Source organism: Pongo abelii, chromosome 3, assembly GCF_028885655.2.
Source record: "Pongo abelii isolate AG06213 chromosome 3, NHGRI_mPonAbe1-v2.0_pri, whole genome shotgun sequence".
Classification (NCBI taxonomy): domain Eukaryota; kingdom Metazoa; phylum Chordata; class Mammalia; order Primates; family Hominidae; genus Pongo; species Pongo abelii.
Window position 1 is genome coordinate 65,625,088 of NC_071988.2, and position 23,052 is coordinate 65,648,139.

General features: G+C 34.0%; 1 protein-coding gene across 41 annotated transcripts in view; it reads right to left on the minus strand.

Annotated features, from left to right (window-relative positions):
- FIP1L1 (factor interacting with PAPOLA and CPSF1) overlaps positions 1-23,052 on the minus strand; it is a 76,729-nt gene that overhangs the window by 11,644 nt on the left and 42,033 nt on the right. For 22 of the 41 annotated variants that reach the window (NM_001132300.2, XM_024245566.3, XM_054553245.2 and 19 more), the window contains 5 exon segments: positions 3,937-3,992; positions 5,334-5,388; positions 7,424-7,450; positions 19,778-19,934; positions 21,994-22,087. In NM_001132300.2, the coding sequence (NP_001125772.1) occupies positions 3,937-3,992; positions 5,334-5,388; positions 7,424-7,450; positions 19,778-19,934; positions 21,994-22,087 (389 nt within the window). 41 annotated transcript variants of the gene reach the window in all.

Genomic DNA, 23,052 nt, shown 5'->3' on the forward strand with positions numbered 1-23,052 from the left:
TAAGACTTTACACAACTGATGACATACAAGGAAAAACAATGGTACAGGTTGAGATTTCCTAATCTGAAAATCCAAAATACTGCAAAATCCAGAGTTTTCTGAGAGCCAACACAATGCCACCAGTAGAAAATTCCATACCTGAACTCATGTGATGGTTATCAGTCAAAATACAGTCAAAACTTTGTTTCATGCACAAGAATATTTAAAATAGAGTAAAATTAACTTCAGGCTATAGATATAAGCTGTACATGAAACAAATGAATTTGATGTTTAGACTAGGTTTCCATCCCCAAGATATCTCATTATGTATATGCAAATATTCCAAAACAAACATCTAAAATCCAAAACACATCTCCTCCCAAGCATTTCTGATAAGGAATACTCAACTTGTAATTTGAATTATTTGTCATGTAACTTTCTCCCTTGTGGAGCTTAGGTGTACAATTATCTCTGCAGTGCACAATATTTAACATTCATAATAATGTAAATGTTGTTTATTGTTTAGCTTTTAGATTTAAAAATCTGTCAGACCACAAATTATTTTTGTTACAGGACAAAATGTAAACATTGTAACTATAGTTGAGCAAAGCTAGGTGGTGGGGAAAGAAGAAGAGTTCAGTGAAGGCTTAGAAAGACTAATATTCTCATTTTACCACAGTAGAATGGTACATCAAACAGATAAATGAGAAGAGGAGCAAAAATAGTAACATAAATGAGAAGAGGAGCAAAAATAGTAATATAATTTTATTGGTGGGAGAAAACAGAAGGGTATTAATGATAACTGAGCAAAATACACATCTATCATATTGAAAGATAACAGATGGTATGTAAGTTATACACTCAAGAAATAAGATGATAAACATATATAGAAATGCTGTAGAGACCACTGAAAGAACTAAAAACACATCAAAATACAAAGGTAAAAAAGAATCACCAACAAAGAAGCTGTATTTATCAAATGCATTATAAAACCTTGTTTTACTAGGAAACTTGTAACTTTCTTCTATTTAATTCTTACAATATGGTTTATAATTGTTATTACTAAAGAGGCTTTCCATTTAAAAAAAAAAAACAAAAAAAAACCCTTGTCTCTGAGAGAAGAGTTGGGGACAGGAAAGAGTGGGCAGGAGACCCTCACTTTTTTATAAAAATGTGCATGTATTACCTTGAGAAAAAGTTAAATACCAAGTTAGCATTTTTAAAAAATAAAACCTTCCATAATGAAACTGAATGGGTAATTTCAAGAATTACTCTAATATGGAGTATTCCTCATGTTTATCTGTATTGAAACAAATATACATGGAACTGAATAACAAAATAGAAACTGGAAAGTCTCATTAAAATAGTAAAAAAATCAAACTTTAATAAGTCATGTTCACCAAATGCTTACATATTAAAGCCATCATGCCAAGTACTTAATAGTCAAAATTTATTTTACAGATAAAAAAAAGATGTAGGTTATTATTCAAAGCTACTAAGATGAGATGAACCCAGGACCCAAACCTAGGCTGTCTAACTGCAGGGCCTATGCTTTAACAATGATGCTACACTGCCTCAGAGTGCAGAAAAGGGAGGGAACTTGGAGCTTGTTGGAGATTAGGGTGATAATTATAAAAAATAACAGGTAACATTTGATGGTTTACTAAATGGCAGGACTAAGGTGCTTCAATGTATTTCAACGAACTCCACGTTAAAAGGAAGAAATGAGCTGTCCATTTAATGGCTGAATATCTCTAAGTCACATAAATAGTAAGAGGGAGAATCACGATTACAACCCAAGGACTATGACTACTTAAATATCTAGCAAAAAAAAGGGGAGAAGAGGAAGAAACATAGTCACTGAAACAAGTAAGTCAACATAAATACCATCTTTTGTAGTGAATGAATGGCAAGTGCAGTTTGAACAGGTAGAGTTTGAAGGACAGTACAATACCCTGATAGAGATACCTAGAAGTGTATGACTGGTACCTATTTCTGATCTACCACTAAGACTTAGAGATTCTATCAAATAAATCCTTTGGAGTCTATTCAATTTTCTCCCTCTCCATCTTCAATGGTATTGAGTACATGACATCCTAATTTTTCCTCTGGATTACTTCTGTAGGAGACCAGAATATGTCACCCCAGAACATCCCTCTTTGACATAAGGATTATTTTGAGCTGAAGGTAGCTGAGCAGATGCAGATACAGGAAAAGCTTCCTGCCCTCCCTAATTTGCCTAAAAGCACGATGTAAGTTTACAAAGATAAAGGTGTCCCCCGTCCTCTCTCTACCAGAAAGGACAAAAGTTGATCACTGAAGACAAATTTAGACCCTTATCAGCATGGACAAGGCACCAGAGGAAACTGCATGAGAATGTTCACCAACTAGCCTTTATATAGTATATATTGCCTTTCCACAACTGGTTGCTCATGAAGACTCAAGGCCCTTTTCCTTTATCTTGTCACTTCTCTAAAAATTCATTGCTCCTTACTGAAGATGCTATATAATCTGGATTTCTAAGCCATCTATTAGAGAACTACTCATTCCCTGGCTATTTCCCATGGATATAGGAGGTATACATGTTAATAAACTTGTTCTTTTCTCTCTTGTTAATGTGCCTTTTAATACAGGGTCCATCCTAAGAACTAGGAAGAGTAGGGAGAAAATTATTTTTTACTCCCCCACATGTTCCACAACTTCTTATTGTTGTTCCAATCCAAGAAGGCCAACCCCACCTTTCTACTCACCCTATAAATTCAAAACTTCCTCATTGTAACTAGCCAGAATGGAGATTTTTCAAATGTAAATGTAGCAACTTCACAACTCAGCATAAAACTAACTGGTTCCACACAGCCCTCTGAATAAAGTCCAAACTCCACAGCATGGCTATAATGTCCTGCATAAGCACACAGTCTCTACATTCCAGCCACAACACACTTCTTCCAGCTCCTAATACCTACCATGTTCCCTCTCACTCCCTTATCTTTGAATAGCCTGGGAGTCAAATTATCTACCCTTCCACTTCTCTGGCGTAGGAGACCCCTCTGCTATGCTCCCATGACACCCTCTAACTCCCGTCACCCAGCTATCTCCCCATAAGCCTATAACTTTTATGAGGGCAAGCACTCTATACAGGTTACTCTATCCTTAAAACTTAGTACAGGTCAGGTGTGGTGGCTCACACCTGTAATCCCAGCACTTTGGGAGGCTGAGACAGGAGAATTGCTTGAGCCTAGGAGTTCCAAGACCAGCCTAGGCAACATGATGAGACCCTATCTCTACAAAATTAGCCTGGCATGGTGATGCACGCCTGTAGTCCTAGCTGCATGGGATGATCACTTTAGTTCAGGAGGTTGAAGCTACAGTGAGCCATGATCGCACCACTGCACGCCAGCCTAGGCAACAGACAAGACTCTGTCTCCAAAAAAAAAAAAAAAAAAATTACTACAATGCACAGCATTTTTAAAATAAATGACTGATCAAGAGATGCAGAAGAAAATGGGGTCAGAAGGCCTTGGAATGGATAAAGTTGTCAAGAATGAACATGAAAGGGGACCTACACATGATATAGAAAAAAATTAAACCAGCAAGGGAGAAAGATGGAAACAAGGTTAGGTGTGTGCCATGAGTGAAGAAACAGAAACGTTACAAACCATGAAGATTGAGACAAATTGGTGACAAATCCTAAATCCTTTTAGAAAAGGCAAAGTACAAATATCCCTGTTGTGTCACCATGAATTAATTTTAAAAGTATAGTTGATAAATACATTAAATTAATAAATACATTAAATTTTTTGCTAACCTGGCAGATACATAGACCACTCATTCCTGTAGTTAATATTTTTTAATTGCTCTGTAAGATGTTAAACCATGAACACGTTTTTATTGCTTTAAAAATATTCAAGTACTTTACTGATTCAAACTGAATCTAGGCATCTAAATAATACTACTTACCATTGCCATATGGAAATGCACGTGCAGAACGACTATCATAACCAGAGGAATGTCCACTGTTGAAGAAAAAGATATATTTTTATGTCTGGTACAAATAAGTTCTGAATTTGAATAATGTAGTACAAAAGGAAAAACTTAAGGCAAAATTACAACTTTTATCCAACCACCAATTTAATGATAATTTAGTTCTATAATTTTATTAATAAAACATGGGTTTTTTTAACCTAAAAAATATTAAAATACCTAATTTTACAGAAAAATAGGATGTACTAATACTATTTAACATAAATAATCCAATCAACTTAGCTTGAGTTACAAGTAAAAGAAAATTTCAGGCTATCAGAATATTTCAGATTAAAAATTTAGTCTTAAATAATTGGTTTTTTGGTTATAAATCAGTAATTCAGCCCCACTAACAGGATTAACAAAGAATACTTTTTAACATTTTGACTGAGAAAATAAATGTGTCTAACAGACACTTAATAAAACTAAATCCTTATGTTCTTACAATTCATACTTTCTTGATTTTATAGTTTCCTCTGAAAATCATATGCAGGGTTTGATGCTACTGATGTAAAGTTCTCACATCTTTTGTCTTTTTACATTATTTGAATCATTTTTTTCAGAAACACACTATTTTTAACAGTTTATTTGCCACTTAAGAGGAAATAACAATAACCCTTATTAGTGATTTCTATCTGCCAAGAATTATACTTGCACTTTATATTCAGTAGCTTTTAAAATCTTCACAACTCTATCAACCCTTTTGGTAAAAAGGAAAACTGAGTCTCAAAGGGCTTATGAACCTTGCCTAGCAACACTGTTTGATTTCTATGTTGTTAAACACCATACTGCCACCCATGAAGGAAATATTCTTTGTACAGCGTTCTAGTTAGCATAAGCCTTAAGTACACGGTACAAAAAATAAGGCTACTGCCACACAGAATGGATCTAATCCTTCTTTGTGGAAGCTGAGGTGGAGTATCAAGGAATAAAACAGCTTTTCTTGACTATGGTCCCCTAATAGTTTTCCCTACTTTATCCCAAAACAGACATGTATTATTCATGATTTCCAGTAATTTATGTTTGTATTTCCCATAAAACTGACTTGCTGGGTTTTTAACAGTCTAGGAGCTTCTTTAATCAAGTGTGTCATAAATCAAAGCAAGATATTATTTCAAAATATTATGATTTTAGTTTTCTTTGCCCTGTTTTGATATCAGGCTACAGGTCCAACATCTTATATAAAAGTAACTAACATGGATCTAGATTTATAAATTAAAAGACAGGTGCTGTGTTTATAAAATTAAAAATTTGAAAATATTTCCAAGATAAGTATATGTTTCTTCTGTCAAAAGGCTATCAATGATCAAAAATCAGTATCCATACTGATTTACCTTTCTATTGTTGGTATAAGAGATGGAGGTGGAGCGCCTGGTGGAGGAGGAAAACCTGAAACATTCAATCATAAGATAAAAAATGTTAACAGAATGTACACGTAATGTCAAGAGTGAAACAAAGTTGCTGCATATCACTAAATTTCTCTGGGGATATGAATGTGCTTCTCTATGTTGTAATAATGGACAGAAAAAAATGGAGCTCAAACTTATAAACAGATTTTTAGCACAATAAAACTTTAAGTAAGCAGTCTGGTCTAATACACAGAAAACAAACTGGGAGTCAGGACACCGGTCTTATTTTCAGCACCACACACAGCCCATTTTGTAAGTATGAGAAAGTTAATCTCAATGCCTTACCTTCTCCATACATAAAACAGTAGCCACCAGATATATGTGAAATATTTTAGAAGAAAAGCAGATATACAACAATTACCTCTTTCAAAAAATATTTCGAGTTTTAGAAGTAAAGAAATTTCCTTAAAATGTGTAATTTATAAATAAAATCTTACCAGTAAATGTACAGTGCTCAAAGCTGAGAATATCCACCATAAAATATGTTCAAATAGCACAACCCTAACAAACTGTTTTACAAAGAAAAGCACATAATATAGTTTGTGGATTAGTTTGGAAGGAATATAATTTATACCTCTATATCATGGGGTCTGCATTCTCAATAATTCACAATACCTAAATGGAATACCACAGAATAATATGGCTAAAAAACTGTTAATCTACACTACACTTTCAAATTCAGATAGGCTATAAAGCATCCCAGCAGAAAAAGATTCCAAAACTTATGATGTCAATTCCTTATGACACCAATTCCTTCCAAGTGTTAACAATTAACAACTCTCACTACTAGGAAATGCACTAAATTATCTAACTTAAGTCTCCCACACTACAACTCAGACACTGTCCTAAATGAGAACAAGAGGTATTCCACTGTCATATTGTCTATCACCTTCTAGTTATGTGAAAACACTTCCACTAAGCCTCCGTTTTAGTAATTCTATGAAAAAATAAATCAGTTCTCTGAATCCTTCTCAAAGGTCCACTTAAATCCATTTTTAGCCCCACTTCAAATTGTTTTCATGTTTACCATGTTCTTCACTGTATCCAGTTTTAGGATCTATAACTCCTCTATTAAACATCTTAAAAGTACAAAAATTGGCAATTACCACATTAGTCCTAAAGTCCACAATCCTATTTCATACAGCCTTACAACCACATTGTTTTTTAAACTAAAAAGACACACAAATGATTCCTTTGACTTTTCCTGATGAGTCTTTTTCAGACACATTCACACATAATCAATGTCTCTATTCCACATCTAAATATGTATACTGTCCTATGCTACTTAAACTTCACTCTTTCTGTTTATCGAAGTCATTTTGAATTTAGACCCACCCTTGCAAGCATTATCACCTCTCATTCTCTTTATACACCTTGGCTTTTAACACCGAACTCAGTAAGACACACTTGCTACCAGGTGTGATATCACACTATAAAAAGAAATAACTGACAAAAATGTAAAAATAAACAAATAAATAAAACACTGGGCCACATATAAACTCCTATTGATTATACTATTACGACAATAAACAATCACCACTCTAAGAACAGCCACCTGACCAGCTGTCTAGTTGCTATGTGGGGTTTAGAACACATTTTCTCATGATACTAAGCCAGCAGGATTAAAATTAAAAAATCAGAAATAATGATAAAGTCAAAGTAAATTATCTTTCTCTTCTCTTATAGTCACTGTATTACATAAAAAATTCATTGGTCTGTAAAGACATTTTTAAGAAAAATTTTATTTTATATCCTATACTGTTTTCTTCACAAATTGAATAGGTAAGAATTTTCTCAGAATCTCTATTTCTACAGAAATGGGTAAGACAGGTATAAGAAAACTAAATATCTTAATCAAAACTGGAATGAAGCAAAGGCAGAGCTGAAAATAGGACCTTGAAATCCCCATAGCCTATTCCATATTCTAACCGCATCAACACCGTCTCTCCTGTAACTATAAGCTTGAAATTTCATGTTTATTAACAATGATGGAGAAAACATGAAAAAAGTTTTACCTGGAGGTGGTACAGTTATTGGAATACCTAAAAAACAAGTGATGAAATTTAATATAGTAATTGGATTTCAGAACCTGTTATGTATTTATGCCATCACCAAAACAAACTTTGAAATAAAACCCCTTGCCTCATTATCCTGGCTTATTCACTCAAGAGAACCATTCTGTTTTCTCGTAGAGGACTAACAATTCGAGTATAACATCCAACTTCCTTGATGAAAACCCAGTCTAACAACTTGATAACAAGGTTTCCCCCACTAGTAATCACAAAGTTAGACATCAGTTAAAAAGCACTTATGCACACACAATTATCAAATGCCATGAAGTGAATCCTAACTAAATATGATAATCAATGCCTGAGGTTGTTATTTTAACATTTTAATAGAAAAACTGATCTGTGGGTTCTTTCTCTAATACTGCAGGTAGTACAAGGATAACTCAAGATGATGGATATTACTGACTTTTGTAAAGCTCAATATGTTGTGGTTCATTCAAGTGTTGACTGTTCTAGTATTGTTGGCAGAAGTGAGAAAAGGCTAACATTTCCTTTGATTTGTAAGAGGAGAGAAAGGGGGAATAACCAGTTCATATATATACACCCCCAGGCACGTTAACATAAACGTGAATGATTTACTTCTACAGGTGCTAGCAAATACTAATTTGAGTGACTCTCATTCATTATTTGTATGCATTATAAACTCTGAGGAATAAACTATGTATATTTTCAATTTACAGGGACCAAATGTGCCCTTAAAGCCTAATGTAAAATGTATTTACTAAATACTAAAATTAAATTCAGCATTTTAAATTTAAGAGATACATGAAAGGCAATTTATGTGGCATGCAAATTTTAACTATTTTCAGTGGAGGAAAAATGAGAGATTTCCAAGCAGGAAAATAAAAAAAAATGTAAGACAATTTAAAGTAACTTTTTCATGAAAAGTTTTATACCATAAATAACTAAAACAGTTGGAACGGTTTCCTAAATCCTATCTTAAAAACTGCATCAAAATTAGTCCAAAAAATAATCTAACTTATTAGCTAAATGTATGCCAAAAAAAGAAACAGAATTGTTTTCAAATGTTTTCTTGTCAAAGGAAACATATTCTAACACTAAACATGTTCTGATGTGCATCTTCTATCAGGGTAAGAGATTTAGATTAAAAAGATCTTAAGGTAGCAAATGGCCTTAAAAAAGAGACCAAAGCACCTGATTTTAACCACCCATACAATAAAAACATATTCCAAACTTAAAAACCAACAAGATTAAAGATACATAAAGCAGCCATCAAGTTTCAAAAATCTTTATGAATCCACAAGTCTACTAAACTGACCCATAGCTAATGGCAATTCTCATTCATCCTGAGGTTACCTTCCTGTTTCCCAAATTACTAAACTAAAAGAATCCAACAAATCATACAAGCTAGTAGAGTCCCAGACTCCAAAGTAGATGAGAAAAGTAAGGAAGGCAGAGCATTAAATGTTTTTAATATATACTACAACCTAATTTTCTTTAGAACAATACGGACACAACTTCACTATTTGATCTAGTTTTCATAAGTAAATACATGATTATTTTCATAGATTTATAAGATACAGATTTGTAAGATAAGATTTATAAGATAAAGGAATATACCAAAATCATCCACCCATTCTATATACTATAATCCTAATAACTTTACCTAAATGATTATGTGAGCAGGATGTATTACTTTAGCTAAGGCTTACTACAGCTTATTAATATGTAAATTCATGCTAAAAACTAAAAAATTACTAGTCAGCCCCTTCAAACTTCAGTCCTCAAAAACATTTAAGTTGTTAAACTTCCACAAAATGTAGAGATAAAAGACATATGGCCAAAGAATTAAGTACATTACAAAGGTAGTTAAAATTACTGTCTGCCTTTAATGTTAATCTTACTACAGCAGTATCATAGGACAGAGAAAAATAATCTACTGGAATTAAAGACATAATCAAAGAAAAAACCATGTCATTTATAGGTCTTTCCAATCAATACCTACACATCAGAAAGTTGGCATGGCAACTAGGAAGGGCCCTTCTTGTGAGACCTCCATTTCATCTAAGGTGTTATTTCAATGCAAATCTTTATAAGTAAATGTTCATTAAAACAAGGCTATAAAGTTGATGAAACACTATATAACCAATTCTTTGACAATTACTGAATGTATTTTCAAACTGATACGTGATATCATGTAAGGCCAACATCATTCTCACTTAAAAATCACTATTTAATATTTGACTTTCTTAATAAAACAGAAACAGTGTAAGGGAAGAGAAAATCCATCTCAAACGTCCCTCTTCTTCCCCCTCCCAACACCTCCATCTTCCTGGCAAACACATGCTGCCTAACCTAGACAACAGACTTAAATAAGGAAAGTATTTTGTTTCTTTTCTATATCCTTTATCTGAAAAACAAGTTTAAAAAAATGTTGATTTTCCTGGAAAGCTATATGTAACAGTAGTAAAAGTAGATTTCTAGTGCCGGCCAAATCCTTTTGGAAAAGTAATACTCAAGCTCTAACAGACTGAACAGATTAGTGGTATTAAAACTTGAACATAGGCCGGGCGCGGTGGCTCACACCCGTAATCCCAGTACTTTCGGAGGCCAAGGCGGGTAGATCACAAAGTCAGGAGATGGAGACCATCTTGGCTAACATGGTGAAACACTGTCTCTACTAAAAATACCAAAAATTAGCCAGGCATGGTGGCATGCACCTGTAGTCTCAGCTACTCAGGAGGCTGAGGCTGGAGAATCACTTGAACCCAGGAGGTGGAGGTTGCAGTGAGCCGAGGTCGCACCACTGCACTCCAGCCTGGGTAACAGAGCGAGACTCCATCTCAAAAAATAAAATAAAATTAAAAATAAATAAATAAATAAATAAAAACCACCTTGAACATGCATGAGAATCACCTGGAGAGTCTCTTAAAACACATAGATTGCTGGGCCCTTCCCCTAGAATTTCTGATTCAGTAGTCTGGGGTGGGACCAGAAAACCTACATTCCCCTAAATTTCCCAGATGATGTTGCTGGCCCAGGACTATACTATGACGATCACTGGATCCGATTCTAAGCTTCCCTCCTAATTTCACTGCTGAGCAATTTAGTACAGACTACATAAATCCCATTCCGAATTTTTATGAAACAAAAACACCTACCTATGACACTTAAAAGTACTACGAGAGCCTACACCATCTGGCATTCTCAAAAGAGAAGATGATTTCTTTTTTTTTTTTTTTTTTTTTTTGGTTGAGACAGGGTCTCACTCTGTTGCCTAGGGTGAGTGGCATGATCACGGCTCACTGCAACCTCTGCCTCCCGGGCTCAAAGCAATTCTCCCACCTCAGCCTCCCAAGTAGCTGGGACTACAGGTGTGTACCACCATGCTCAGCTAATTTTTTGCATTTTTTGTGGAGACAGGGTTTCGTTATGTTGCCCAGGCTGGTCTCAAACTTCTGGGCTCAAGCGATCCATCCGCTTCGGCCTCCCAAAGTGCTGTGATTACAGGTGTGAGCAACCATGCCTGGCCTTAATTTTTGCATTTTTTATAAAGATGGGGTTTCCTCATGTCGCCCAGGCTGGTCTCGAACTCCTGAACTCAAGCAATCTACCCGCCTTGGCCTCTCAAAGTGCTGGGATTACAGGAGTGAGCCACCACACCCAGCTTAATTTTTCCAGCATATAACACATACACTTAAATGTAAAAGTGGGTGGGAGTAAGACCTGAAATCCTATTTAGGAGATTGAAAGAACTGAGGCAAAGAAACAGAAAGGCAGCATTCCTGTTAAACATCATATTAAAAAGAATTTACCCATACTAAAAATTCCCACAAAATTAATAGTGGGCTTTGCACTCACAAAAAAACTAAACAAAGATTGTCTATAAACTCATTCTCAATGTAGTCTGTCATAATTTTATATAACTAAGGCAAAATAGCTTCTGACATGGCTCTCAATGATCCCTGTCTGCTGGTATTTATGTCCTGTGTGGGGGCTGGACATTGTGACTTATTTCTACCACACACACAAAAAATCAAAGGATGTTACTTCCATGACTAGGTTACAAAAGATAGTTATTTCTATTTCACTGGCACCCTGTCTGTTGCCTTCTTGGCTTACATGCTTTGATTAAGCAAGCTAACATATTAGACGCCTACACCAGTGAGGAACTGAAGCCCTGTCAATCTGACAGCCTGGAAAAAAACAAAATCCTTTTAACAAAGAGGCGAGTGAGCTTGAAGACAAACACTTTCTTAGTCAGGCTTTTGGAGAAGACTGTGAGGTCTGAGAGAGACCTTAAAGCAGAGGATCCAGCTAAGCTGTCCCAGATTCCTGACCCATGAAAACTGTTCAATAATAAATGTATGTTGTTTTAAGCCACTACATTCTGGAGTAACTTGTTATACAGCAGTAGAAAACCAATACATGCAATAACCATCTATCTTTTCTCTATTCAAATTCAAATGAAAGAAAAAAAATGGCAGAATATGTAAACTATGCTTCCTATTTCTCACTAGTAAATTCCAAATTCCATCGGCACTATTATTTAAGAAACAGATAAACTTGATCACTTTCCTTAAGTCTCATGACTTGTATTTCAAAGCCATCAAACTCAGAAGTTTTACTCAAAATGAACAGAAAAGATTTACAAAAATCTTTAAATATCACCTTCTACCAGAAATGCTTTTCTATGTATCAGGATTTTAAAAATTCAACACAAACAAAAACATATGCACACAAATGTGTATCATCGCATCTACCATCCACCCTTAAATACAAACCAGAATGTAGAAAGAATACGGCAAAACCATTATTTCATAATTAAAACAATTACAAGGTGCAAAAAAAGATTTAAGTTATTTTTAAGAAAAAAAGAGGGTTAAAAAGTGGTATGGTCACACAACAAAGTAACCAAAAATTTACCAGCATACTTCATGTCTGAAAGGTAAAAAAGATAATTTTACATACATTATAAAATGGACAAACTATGTTACCTGTATTAGGATCTGTTACTCTTCTATTTTATAAAATCTAAAGCCTACAGAAAATAAACTTCTACCTTACACAAAACATTTTTGATAGAAATACCTATGTTTTTTAATAGAGAACTTGTAAAGAAATTATCTCTACCAGCTTCCATATAATCATGAGACGATCAAAAGAGCAGTGTAAGCAGAAGGCACAAATTAAACTGTAATTAGATTCGACAAAATGTGGTGTCAATGATGTATTCAAAATGTAACTATTATAAAGGGTGCATCCTGGAGGAGAAAGCACATTCAAAAATCAACATCCTAAGAAAGCTTTTAATCTCTATTAAATTTACATTTAAATAAATTTTAATTGTGCCAGAAAATTCTATTTATTATAGATAATTAGCATTGCTCTCTGTTTTGAATTTACTGAAAACACTGATAGGCAGGCTTTTTAAATTGAATATAGAAAAATTCAAGAAGAAATACAGTTTTCAAAAACTTTAAGGAGTTCTTTTTTAATGGTAACTCTGGAAAATGCTTACATTTCTGGCAAACAGTGCCAGTTAATTTGAGGTAATCTGTTGAAAAAGACCAAAAATCCATGGTATTAAAAATTAGCTTAATAAACGTTATAGTCATAAAATAGTTTCTCAATTAAAAGGATAAAAGTGTACTTCCTCAAGGGCACTGATAGTATTCATCCAATACAGGCCAAGCTTCTGGCAAAGCAGTGTTCTCAACGTTTTGTCCAGGAATTCCTGGAGGTCCTTGAGACCCTACCGAATCTGCCAGGTCAAAACTACTTTCATAAATTTACTAAGCTGTGGCCAGGTGCAGCGGCTCACGCCTGTAATCCCAGCACTTTGGGAAGCCGAGGTGGGCAGATCACTTGAGGTGGGGAGTTCAAGACTAGCCTGACCAACATGGAGAAACCCCGTCTCTAAAATTACAAAATTGGCCAGGTGTGGCGGTACACGCCTGTAATCCCAGCTGCTCGGGAGGCTGAGGCAGGAGAATCGCTTGAATCTGGGAGGCAGAGGTTGCAGTGAGCTGAGATAGTGCCACTGTACTCCAGCCTGGACAACAAGAACAAAACTCATCTCAAAAAAAAAAAAAAAAATTTACTAAGATGTTATTTGCCTTTTTCATGCTCATTCTCTTACAGTGGAGTTTCCATGGGCCACATAACTCGTGATATCACAATAGATTTAATGTGAAAACAAACAGGAGAAACCAGCTTTTTCTACTAAGCCACATAGTAAAGAGATTTCCAAAAGCGTAAAATAAGACCACTTCCCATTAAATTTTTAAAATTATTCTAGGAAAGTACAGTTATTTTTCATAAGAAATTTAAAAATGTTAACATGTAATGAGTGTATTATACATATCTCTAATATTTTAATTTCTCAGTTTTAACTTCTAATATTAAAAAACAGATAAAACATACCTAAGTAGAAGCTCTATGGGATCTGCAGTAATTTTAAAGAGTTTAAAGAAGACATAACCAAAAAGTTCTGAGAACTGCTGTGCTAAAGAACCAGACTGCTAACAGAAAAATAATCTAATGAGAATGCAGGACTTAGAGGAAATGCAGAATGACCCTAGATATGAGCAACTCGCCACCTGCCCCCACCCCCCTGACCCGATTCCTATATATCATCCCTAACCCAAAATTAACATATTTAAGGAATAAATAAGATTTTAAAGTTCATGAAATTAGTAGTACTAGATGATTAGCCAGACACTGATACAAGACAACAGTCTTTTAGGAAGAAATCTACTTCTTTCTAAAATGCAGAATCCTACACATTTGGTATCTAGATAAACAGTTAAACTCCAGAGCTAACTTTAAAAGCAGGGATGCCTGGTTTGTGGTCCAGAGTAGTTGGGCTATATCTCAGTAAAGCAAAGACCCTTCTTCAACTCAGCAGAATTCCACTACCAGGCTACATTTCAATTGTTCCCAAGACCCACAAAACTAGTCATTTGAGGCTTATAAGAGTTCATACAAAAACAAATGAGTTTAACTGAATTTGCCTTCTATTCTTCAGTAAACTCCACTACAAAAAAAAAAAATGAACATCAAATATGATGACACTAAAGTAAATTAACATTTAAAAGCCTAAATTAAAAGCCTACCATAAAGTTAGCTCACAATCATTAATTAAATTCTATTATTTTAGAAACAAAGTAAGTCAGACACAGATAGACAAATGCATGATTCCACTTACATGAGGTACCTAGAATAAGGAAACTCATAGAGACAAAATTAGAATAGAGGTTACAGGGGCTATCCTTAGGAGGGAAGGAGTTTAGTGGGCACAGAGTTTTCACTGGAGATGATGAAAAAGTTTAAGGTACAGCTCATGGTGATGGTTACATAACATTGTGAATGTATTTAATGCCAATGAACTACATATTTATAAATGGCTAAAATGACGAATATATTGTATTTTACCACAACAAACAAACACACAAAATCACCTACCCTATAACATTAATACTTCCAGTTTTACAGTTTTTCTTCCAATAAACAAATGTTTCAAAACTGACTTCAGCTAAACACAGACTTCTTAACACAAGCCAGGCAAACAGTAAAAACCTTATTCAGATTTTCAAAAATTTGATGACTATTCCTTATAATCTCCCTAACTTCCCTACCCACAAATATGTATGCATGTACTTCAACATCAGAGAAATGCTTTAAAAAAAAAAAGTTTCTAGGACTGTGACAAATACACGTAATCCAATAATACAATTTTCTGGATATAGGTACTGATTCATTTCAACATAGTTAATAAAGAAAACAGGCTTTCAAGCAAAACTGCCTGGGTCAGAATTCTGGCTTTACTATTTTCTAGCTATTACTTAAATGACTTAGGTCCCCGCTTCCTCAGTGCAAAATTAGAATATCATCTACTTCAGATATTGTTCAAGAATCAAATGAGTTAATACATGGAATGTACTCAGAATAGTACCCTGAAAAGTGAGCATCCAATAAGTATTAGCTATTATATCTATTATTACTCAGAAAAAGCATGAAACCACTCTAATGTATTTCTGAAAAAACTTAATACAATGGAAACTATTTTCTGATTCACAAGAAAATGAAATAAGAGATTTTCTGGATATTATAGAAGAACTAAATTAGCCAGTATTTGTTTTCTTTTTTTTTGAGATGGAGTTTCGCTCTTGTCGCCCAGGCTGGAGTGCAATGGTGTGATCTCGGCTCACTGCAACCTCTGTCTCCTGGGTTCAAGTGATTCTCCTGCCTCAGCCTCTTAAGTAGCTAGGACTACAGGTGTATGCCACCACACCCAGCTAATTTTTTCGTATTTTTAGTAAAGATGGAGTTTCACCATGTTGGCCAGGCTGATCTTGAACTTCTGATCTCAGGTGATCCTCCTGCCTCAGCCTCCCAAAATGTTGAAATTACAGGTATGAGCCACCATGCCTGGCCCAGTATTTGTTTTCAAGCTACTGTTAGTATGGCTGCAGGGAACCACGATAAATACTTTTGCACTTCCAGACAGCTCTTCCTTCTTTGTTGTATTCTAATACATAAATCTCCTCTACTCTTCATACAAATCTATTATGGCCAGAAATACTTTGTCCTCTCTGTGTTACTAGCAAAGTTTCATATATGTTTGTGGGTGTGTGTTTAAGGGTGAGAGGAGGCAATACATTTCTCCTCTTCTGTGAACTATTTGACATTAAAAGTCCTTCAAATGAGAGTTATCTCTAACACCTTATAATTGTTAAACAGTAACTATCTACTTATGCAATAAGCCCTCTGTAAATTTCCAAGAGTCAATCAGAAATTGTATCATCTAAACCAGGGAATTTCTTTCTAAGAATGAACAATAATAATTATGCTGGGATAGAAGGTATAAAGTAGGACTCTTCCAGGCAAATCTGGATGTATTTATTTAAAAACAAAACAAAAAACTAGTAGCATCCTAAAATATGAGAATAAAATATCATTACTATACTTATATTTTAGACTTTACTTTTAAAAATATTAGAAGTCTAATGTTAAAAAGGCAACATTAAAATACACTTAAATTAATTCTTTAAAAAAACGTTTTTCCATTTTCTTTTGATTATTTTTGAAGAAAGCAAAAAACAAGACAGTTCATCTAAGAAAAATGGAATATCATTTAAGGCAATACTTTAAAAAGAATCCTGAATCATAGCTTTCTTTCATTAGCTGCTTATGATTCTTAAGGTGATTTAAATTACAACAAACTACGGAACATAGTGTAATCATGTGGTTCTGTGGTAAATGGTAACTGAAAACTACAGCTTTAAGCATGGCAGCTGGCATATATCTATGCAGCCGTACTGTTATTCAGAGCCAGTGCCCATCCTAACTGAATGTACCAGGTATAAATCCGAAAATCATCTTTGGTGTTATGGATACATAAATATGTCGTTAACTCAATTAGCAAACACATTAGGGAATGCCAAGTACATACAAGACCACTGTGACTAAAACTGTAGGGAAACATAGATAGAAATACATAGCCTGTACGCTCCCCAACAGCTCACATTCTACTAAAAGTAAGGAGCAATTCAGAGAGTCTCAACTTCAAATATTTTGTTTTAATGAACTGGTATCCTGCTCAGCATATATACCAGTTAGGTACTGCTTAAACCAGCATTAGAATTCACTTGAATCTGTACTCATTAAATGTTGACAGAAGAGCACAGAAATGTAAACCAAGAATAAACATAAAAGGAAATCTCGATTTTAAAATATGGAAAGCATGTAGCTGAGAATTAAGTAGAAAAATAGATTAAGCAACAGAAAAATAATTAGCTATACTCTATAGTATAATGTCATTAATAACCTAAACACTGTTCAAAGATTTGTTATACTTATGAACAAAGGTTACATGAAAAAGAAATGGTCAGGGGTAATGGTTCATGCCTGTAATGCCAGTACTTTGGGAGGCCGAGGAGGGCAGATTGCTTGAGGTCAGGAGTTCAAGACCAGCCTGGACATGGCGAAACACCATCTCTACAAAAAATACAAAAATGCCAGGTATGGTGGCACACGCCTGTAGTACCAGCTACTCTGAGGCAGAAGGATCGCTTGAGCCTGGGAGGTGGAGGATGCAGTGAGCCGAGACCGCACCACTGCACTCCAGCCTGGGCGAAAGAGTGAGACCCTGTCTCAAAAAAAAAAAAAAAAAAAGTAATTTTATCATTTTGAAAAAAAAGTAAACTTCCAGATAATGCTACTGCCTATGTGTAGCAATTACCTCTGTAGCAATATTCTACGGAGTTTCGAATACTCTTATACCAGCTAAGTGTTTGTTGTCATTAATTCATACCAACTCTGTCCTACTTACTTTAATAATTAGTACTGAACATACAAAATGTTAGCCATCTGGGGATATACTACATTAGTAAATAAGGAAATCCTTTCATTCTGTTATTTGTGACAACATGCATGAACCTGGAGGACACTGTGCTAAGTGAAGTAAGCCAGGCACAGAAAGACAATTACTGCACAATCTCATTTATATGATCCAACTCATAGAAGCAGAGAATAAAATGGTGGTTACCAGAGGCTGGGGGCCATGGGTGAGGTAGGGGAGACGATTTTCAAAGGATACAAAAGTTTCAGTAAAATGAGAAAAACAAGTTTTGGAGCTCTACTGTACAGCATGGTGACTATAATTAATAACTGTATATTTCAAAACTGCTAGGAGATTTCAGAATGTTCTCTCCACAAAAAAATGGTAAGTATGTGAGGTGATGAATATGTTAACTTGATTTTCTACAATGTAGACATAATCAAAACATCACATCGTACCCCATAAACATATACAAGTATTACCGCCAATTAAAAATAAAATTTTAAAAAGTTTTAAGAATTAAAAAAAGAAAATTATTTCAAATCACTACCTAGTAAAGTAATGTTACAAAGGAATCCAACAAATTACCACAAACATTAATAATTTTTTTAGTATCATTAATCAAATATGTTAAAACATTAATTATTTCTACCTTTGATTTATCTAATTCTTTTTCAGAGGACAAAGGATTCATATAGAAATCACAGAAGTCCTCATTTTGAATCACCTAAGTCCTCTTTCATTTGGTTAATAGTCAGCATATTAAAGACACAAGAACCACAAGTCAATCCCAACTAATGAGTGGTTTCTGCTCAATCTCTTTGTTGGAACAAGAAATTCACTGAAATTAGAAATACTAATGTTGTCTGGAATAAGGACCTCTAACCTATATTCCAACCTCCTCCTTCCTCTATTTTTGAGACAACAGACCCTCTAAAGCCACAAGTCATTTTTTCATATTTTTCTCATACTTTTTGAGAGTGGAAGTGACAGTGGAAGGAAATCACAGGCACTGAGGATGAAAGACAGAAGCAATGGCTGACATTTAGAGGCCAAGGATGAATATGTTAGGGAAGGACTATTCAGACCCTGTATTTGGTTCTGTACTCGGATCACAACCGGCACCTTAAAACAAAGACAGCTCTCTTGCAAATAAAAGTGAGTGAGAGTACATGGCTCTCTAGTATAAACTGATTCTATTAATAGGAAGTAAAGCCTAACATATGTCTTTCATGTTGCCCTGATGAGGACAAGCAGCTATTTTTTCATCATTTACTACTAGCTTTCTCCCTGGGAAGAAGTAATTATTATCTCAATCAATCTTGCTAGTTTCATAAAAACTTGGTTAAGGCAGATAAAGATTAAAAATAAAGTAAGAAAGGTAACCCGATGAAAAATTCAAATAAAAATAAAATTTGGGAATTATTTGTGAGTTTCTTCTCTATCACCACTAACCTGGTTTTTAATTAGTAATCAAAAGTAGCTAAAAATATGATCAACATTTACTTTTGTTTAAAAGAAACAAATACCAGGTACCCAGTAGCAGTCTCCTAAAAGGAAACCGGTATACAGAAGAAGACCAGACTGAAATATTAATCAATCTCTTCACAAGATATAATTTTTTGATCTACTCCCATCCTAAAAGTATCTTTAATGTTTTTTTCAAAACAAATTAACACTGGTAAAGTTTGTAACTGAGTATGGATTTATACATATTCTATTAGCAACTTAAGTTTGGGGATCATTATCATATTTCTGAATCACAAGATTGGTATCTGTATATTCTTCTTAATTTTAGAACATTGTCTCTTTCCTACATTGAAATAGCAATAAACATATATATATCTGTTTCAGTGTCAATCTGTTGAAGATAAGTATTATATCTATTACTTTTAATGTAATGTGATCAAGATATTATTTTAATTGTCAAAAATTTTAAAAAACACTCGCAAGCTATTTTTCTTTCAAAGTCAAATGTCTTATTTACTATTTACCCGGTGGTGGAATCAGAGGTGGAGCAGTGCTGACAGTCGGAGGAGGTGGAAGAAATGGAGGAGGTGGAAGGTGAGTGGGAGGAGCTCCTGGAGGGAAAAACGGAGGTGGTTTGCTAAAATTGTTGTCTACTTCAGTAGCAGATCTTTCAGAAAGGACCTAAAATTAGAGCACAGTTAATTAAACAGATGCATAAATATTATGTAAGATTAATCTTAGTAAATTCATTTAATCTAAGAAACAAAGTAAAAGGCAGTTTAATTCACATATATGTATTTTTGGGGGGAGAGTAATAGTTCTACATGTTTGATATGTGTATACATACGCCTATGTGAGTATACACACACATATACTTTTAAAAATGTGCATATTCAAATCTTAAGAAAAAACAACTGGATCATTACCAAAAATTTCTTAATAAAAAGTAATTAATACAAACACTCCACACAAGAAAAAAAGTACTTCATAAAGATCATTTAACAAGTATTATCTTTGTCACCCAACCAAAGTTAAAGTATTCAACTAAGGCAATGTAATCATTAATCACAGACACTAGCCTTAAGAAATTAACATGGCAGCAGGTCAGACATTCACTGTACAAGGGCCTGTCATCACCAGGTTGCAAAGTAAGACACTGTCAGGCATGTGTCAACCGACTGCAAGCAATAGGCAACAAGATATGTAAGTAACTTTATTATGTGATTCTTGTAACCTTAAGACCAGGGTTTATTCTTGAAAAATAAAGCAATGTTTGCAAAATGCTTATTTGTGTGAACAGGTTAAGGGACAGGCACCATAAGAAGCACCCCAAACCTACTGAAATAAAACAAGCAAAGTGGCACCTGAAAATCTGGATTTTTGAAAAGCTCCCCAAAGATGTGTAAATAAATTTGGGAAAGACAGCCAACATAATGTTGTATATTTAATTTATGCTTCTCAGATCCTTGCTGACTAAAGCAATCTTTTAAACATACAATCCCTCTTTCCACTAACACTTCCTACATTTAAGTGCAGTGTTTTTTGTAGGGCTTATGCTGATAAGCTATTTCTTAAAGTATTTATTTTGAGAAATCGTGGCATTTTAATGGTAAGGGGAAAGGAAAAATGGACTAACATCTTCCACTATAGAAATGATTTGCCTTTAAAGATGCAAAAAGGAACATTTTACATGATCAACTTAATAAAGGTAAGAATAAAGTGCTCTGGACATTTTTAAAAGGACTCAGAAAATAGAAATAAATAATGAAAAAAGTATGGCCAAACTGAATAGCTGGAAGTCTCAGTTACTAAAGTTCTAACATTAATTATCCAACTTACTGATAATTTATCTCCCCTCAATTTTTCACCTAAAAACAAAGGAGCTCTACATCTTCTCCAGAAATGTCACATTAAATAAATCATGGTACATTTATCCAATGAAGCTATCATGAAGATATTTTAATCATATTTTAAGAATATGAAAACATACAAATGATAATTTTAGATGGGGAAAAAAGTATACACAGAAATATAATTATAATAGTATCCCAATTTTGCTTAGTATCAAGAGATGTACCAGATGTGGTTATCTTCAGGTGGTAAAATCACTGGTGGTCTTTTATTTGTCATTCAGTAAACCTATATACAAGTTGAGTATTCCTAATACAAAAATCTGAAACCTGAAATGCTCTAAAATCCAAAACATTTTGAGCATCAACATTTTATCCTAAGTGGAAAGGTCCACACCCAACCTCATATGTGATGGATCACAATCAAAACTCAGGCCCACTACACAGTTTATTCAGGGTTGCCAAAGGAAAAAAGATTATCATAAATTAACAAATCATTATAATAAATTAAATAACTTATTTATGAAACATAAATTTCATGTTTAGACTTGGGTCTCATCCCTAAGATTACATACACAAAAACATTTCAAAATCCGAAAATTTCAAAATCTGATACACGTCTGGTCCCAAGCATTTTAGATAAGAGATACTCAACCTGTACTATGTTTCTATCAAGGAAAAGAAAAAAAACCCTTTTTTTAATAAAAGATTCAGAGATTATAAATTCTAACTGGAAATGCCTTTATAATAAATGACTGGTTCCACATTTTAAATCTCTTTGTATCACCTAAAACACAGCATAGCACTATGACTATCTATTGAATAAATTAAATTATAATGCTGATATCATCCCTCAGTTAAAGAAAATTATTTATTTTAAAATACTAAACCTGTATGTTGCTGTTCTCATTTGCCCGTCGCCTTCCTTCTACTCGGCTGATAGTTATAGTCTGACCGATAACATCAATTGCCCCAGGTAATCTCCTGTAACATAAAAATTGAATCAATTCAGTTTCACCTAATTAGATGCTTAAAAAATAATAAAAGCAGTGAGAAATAAAAACTTGTTTGCAATAAATTTTAAAATAAAATCAGATCACAATACACATTGAAAAATATCCCTGAGTTTAAGCTCACTACTTTGCATTGTCATAAAAATTTTTATTAATAAATAAGCTAGAATCAACATACCCAACAATGATCATAATGTTAAGTTTTAAGTCTCTGTAGAGCTCTTCTTCTACACTTACTAGTTTTAGTAGTCTCCAAATAAATTTATCTTTGTGAAATTAAATAAGACAGTAAATGCTAGACAAATGGAAATTTTGGGACCACTACAATTGTAACACATACTACAGCTCTATTACAGAAACTTTAAATATTCCCCAAAAAGGCCTGAAAATAATGCTTATTTTAACATACACAAGATATTTTCCTTGTGATATATTCCAAGTGTTAAAAAACATAAAAAAGGAACCAGTTTGCCATTTCTGATAACTTGCATTTAGATAGAAAAATTCAAATATTTAAATACTCGCCTCACCTCTACAATCTTTTTAAAGTTTATAAGGATATGGAAAAATAGTCTATCATAAAACAATGCTACAAATTTAAGAGAAAAACTTAGTAAGTTGTATTTTAAATAATTAAAATAATGTTAAAAGCTATTATGCAGATAATGGACTTTATAAAAGTATGCATGCCTAAGATGATACAGAAGTCATTGGAGAAACAGGCAATGAAAAGTGGATGCAAATTAGATGAATTTCTCTTCATCTATATTTCAGTTCTGAACAATACTGCCTTTAAAACTTTATAGAAGCAAAACAATTAAAATACCGTAGATCCTTCCACAGTCACTAGATTAGGCTCCTAAAATGACAAATAACAGCAGCTACCATAGGTTGGATGCCAAACCCATTATATCTAAACCTCACAAAAACTTAAAA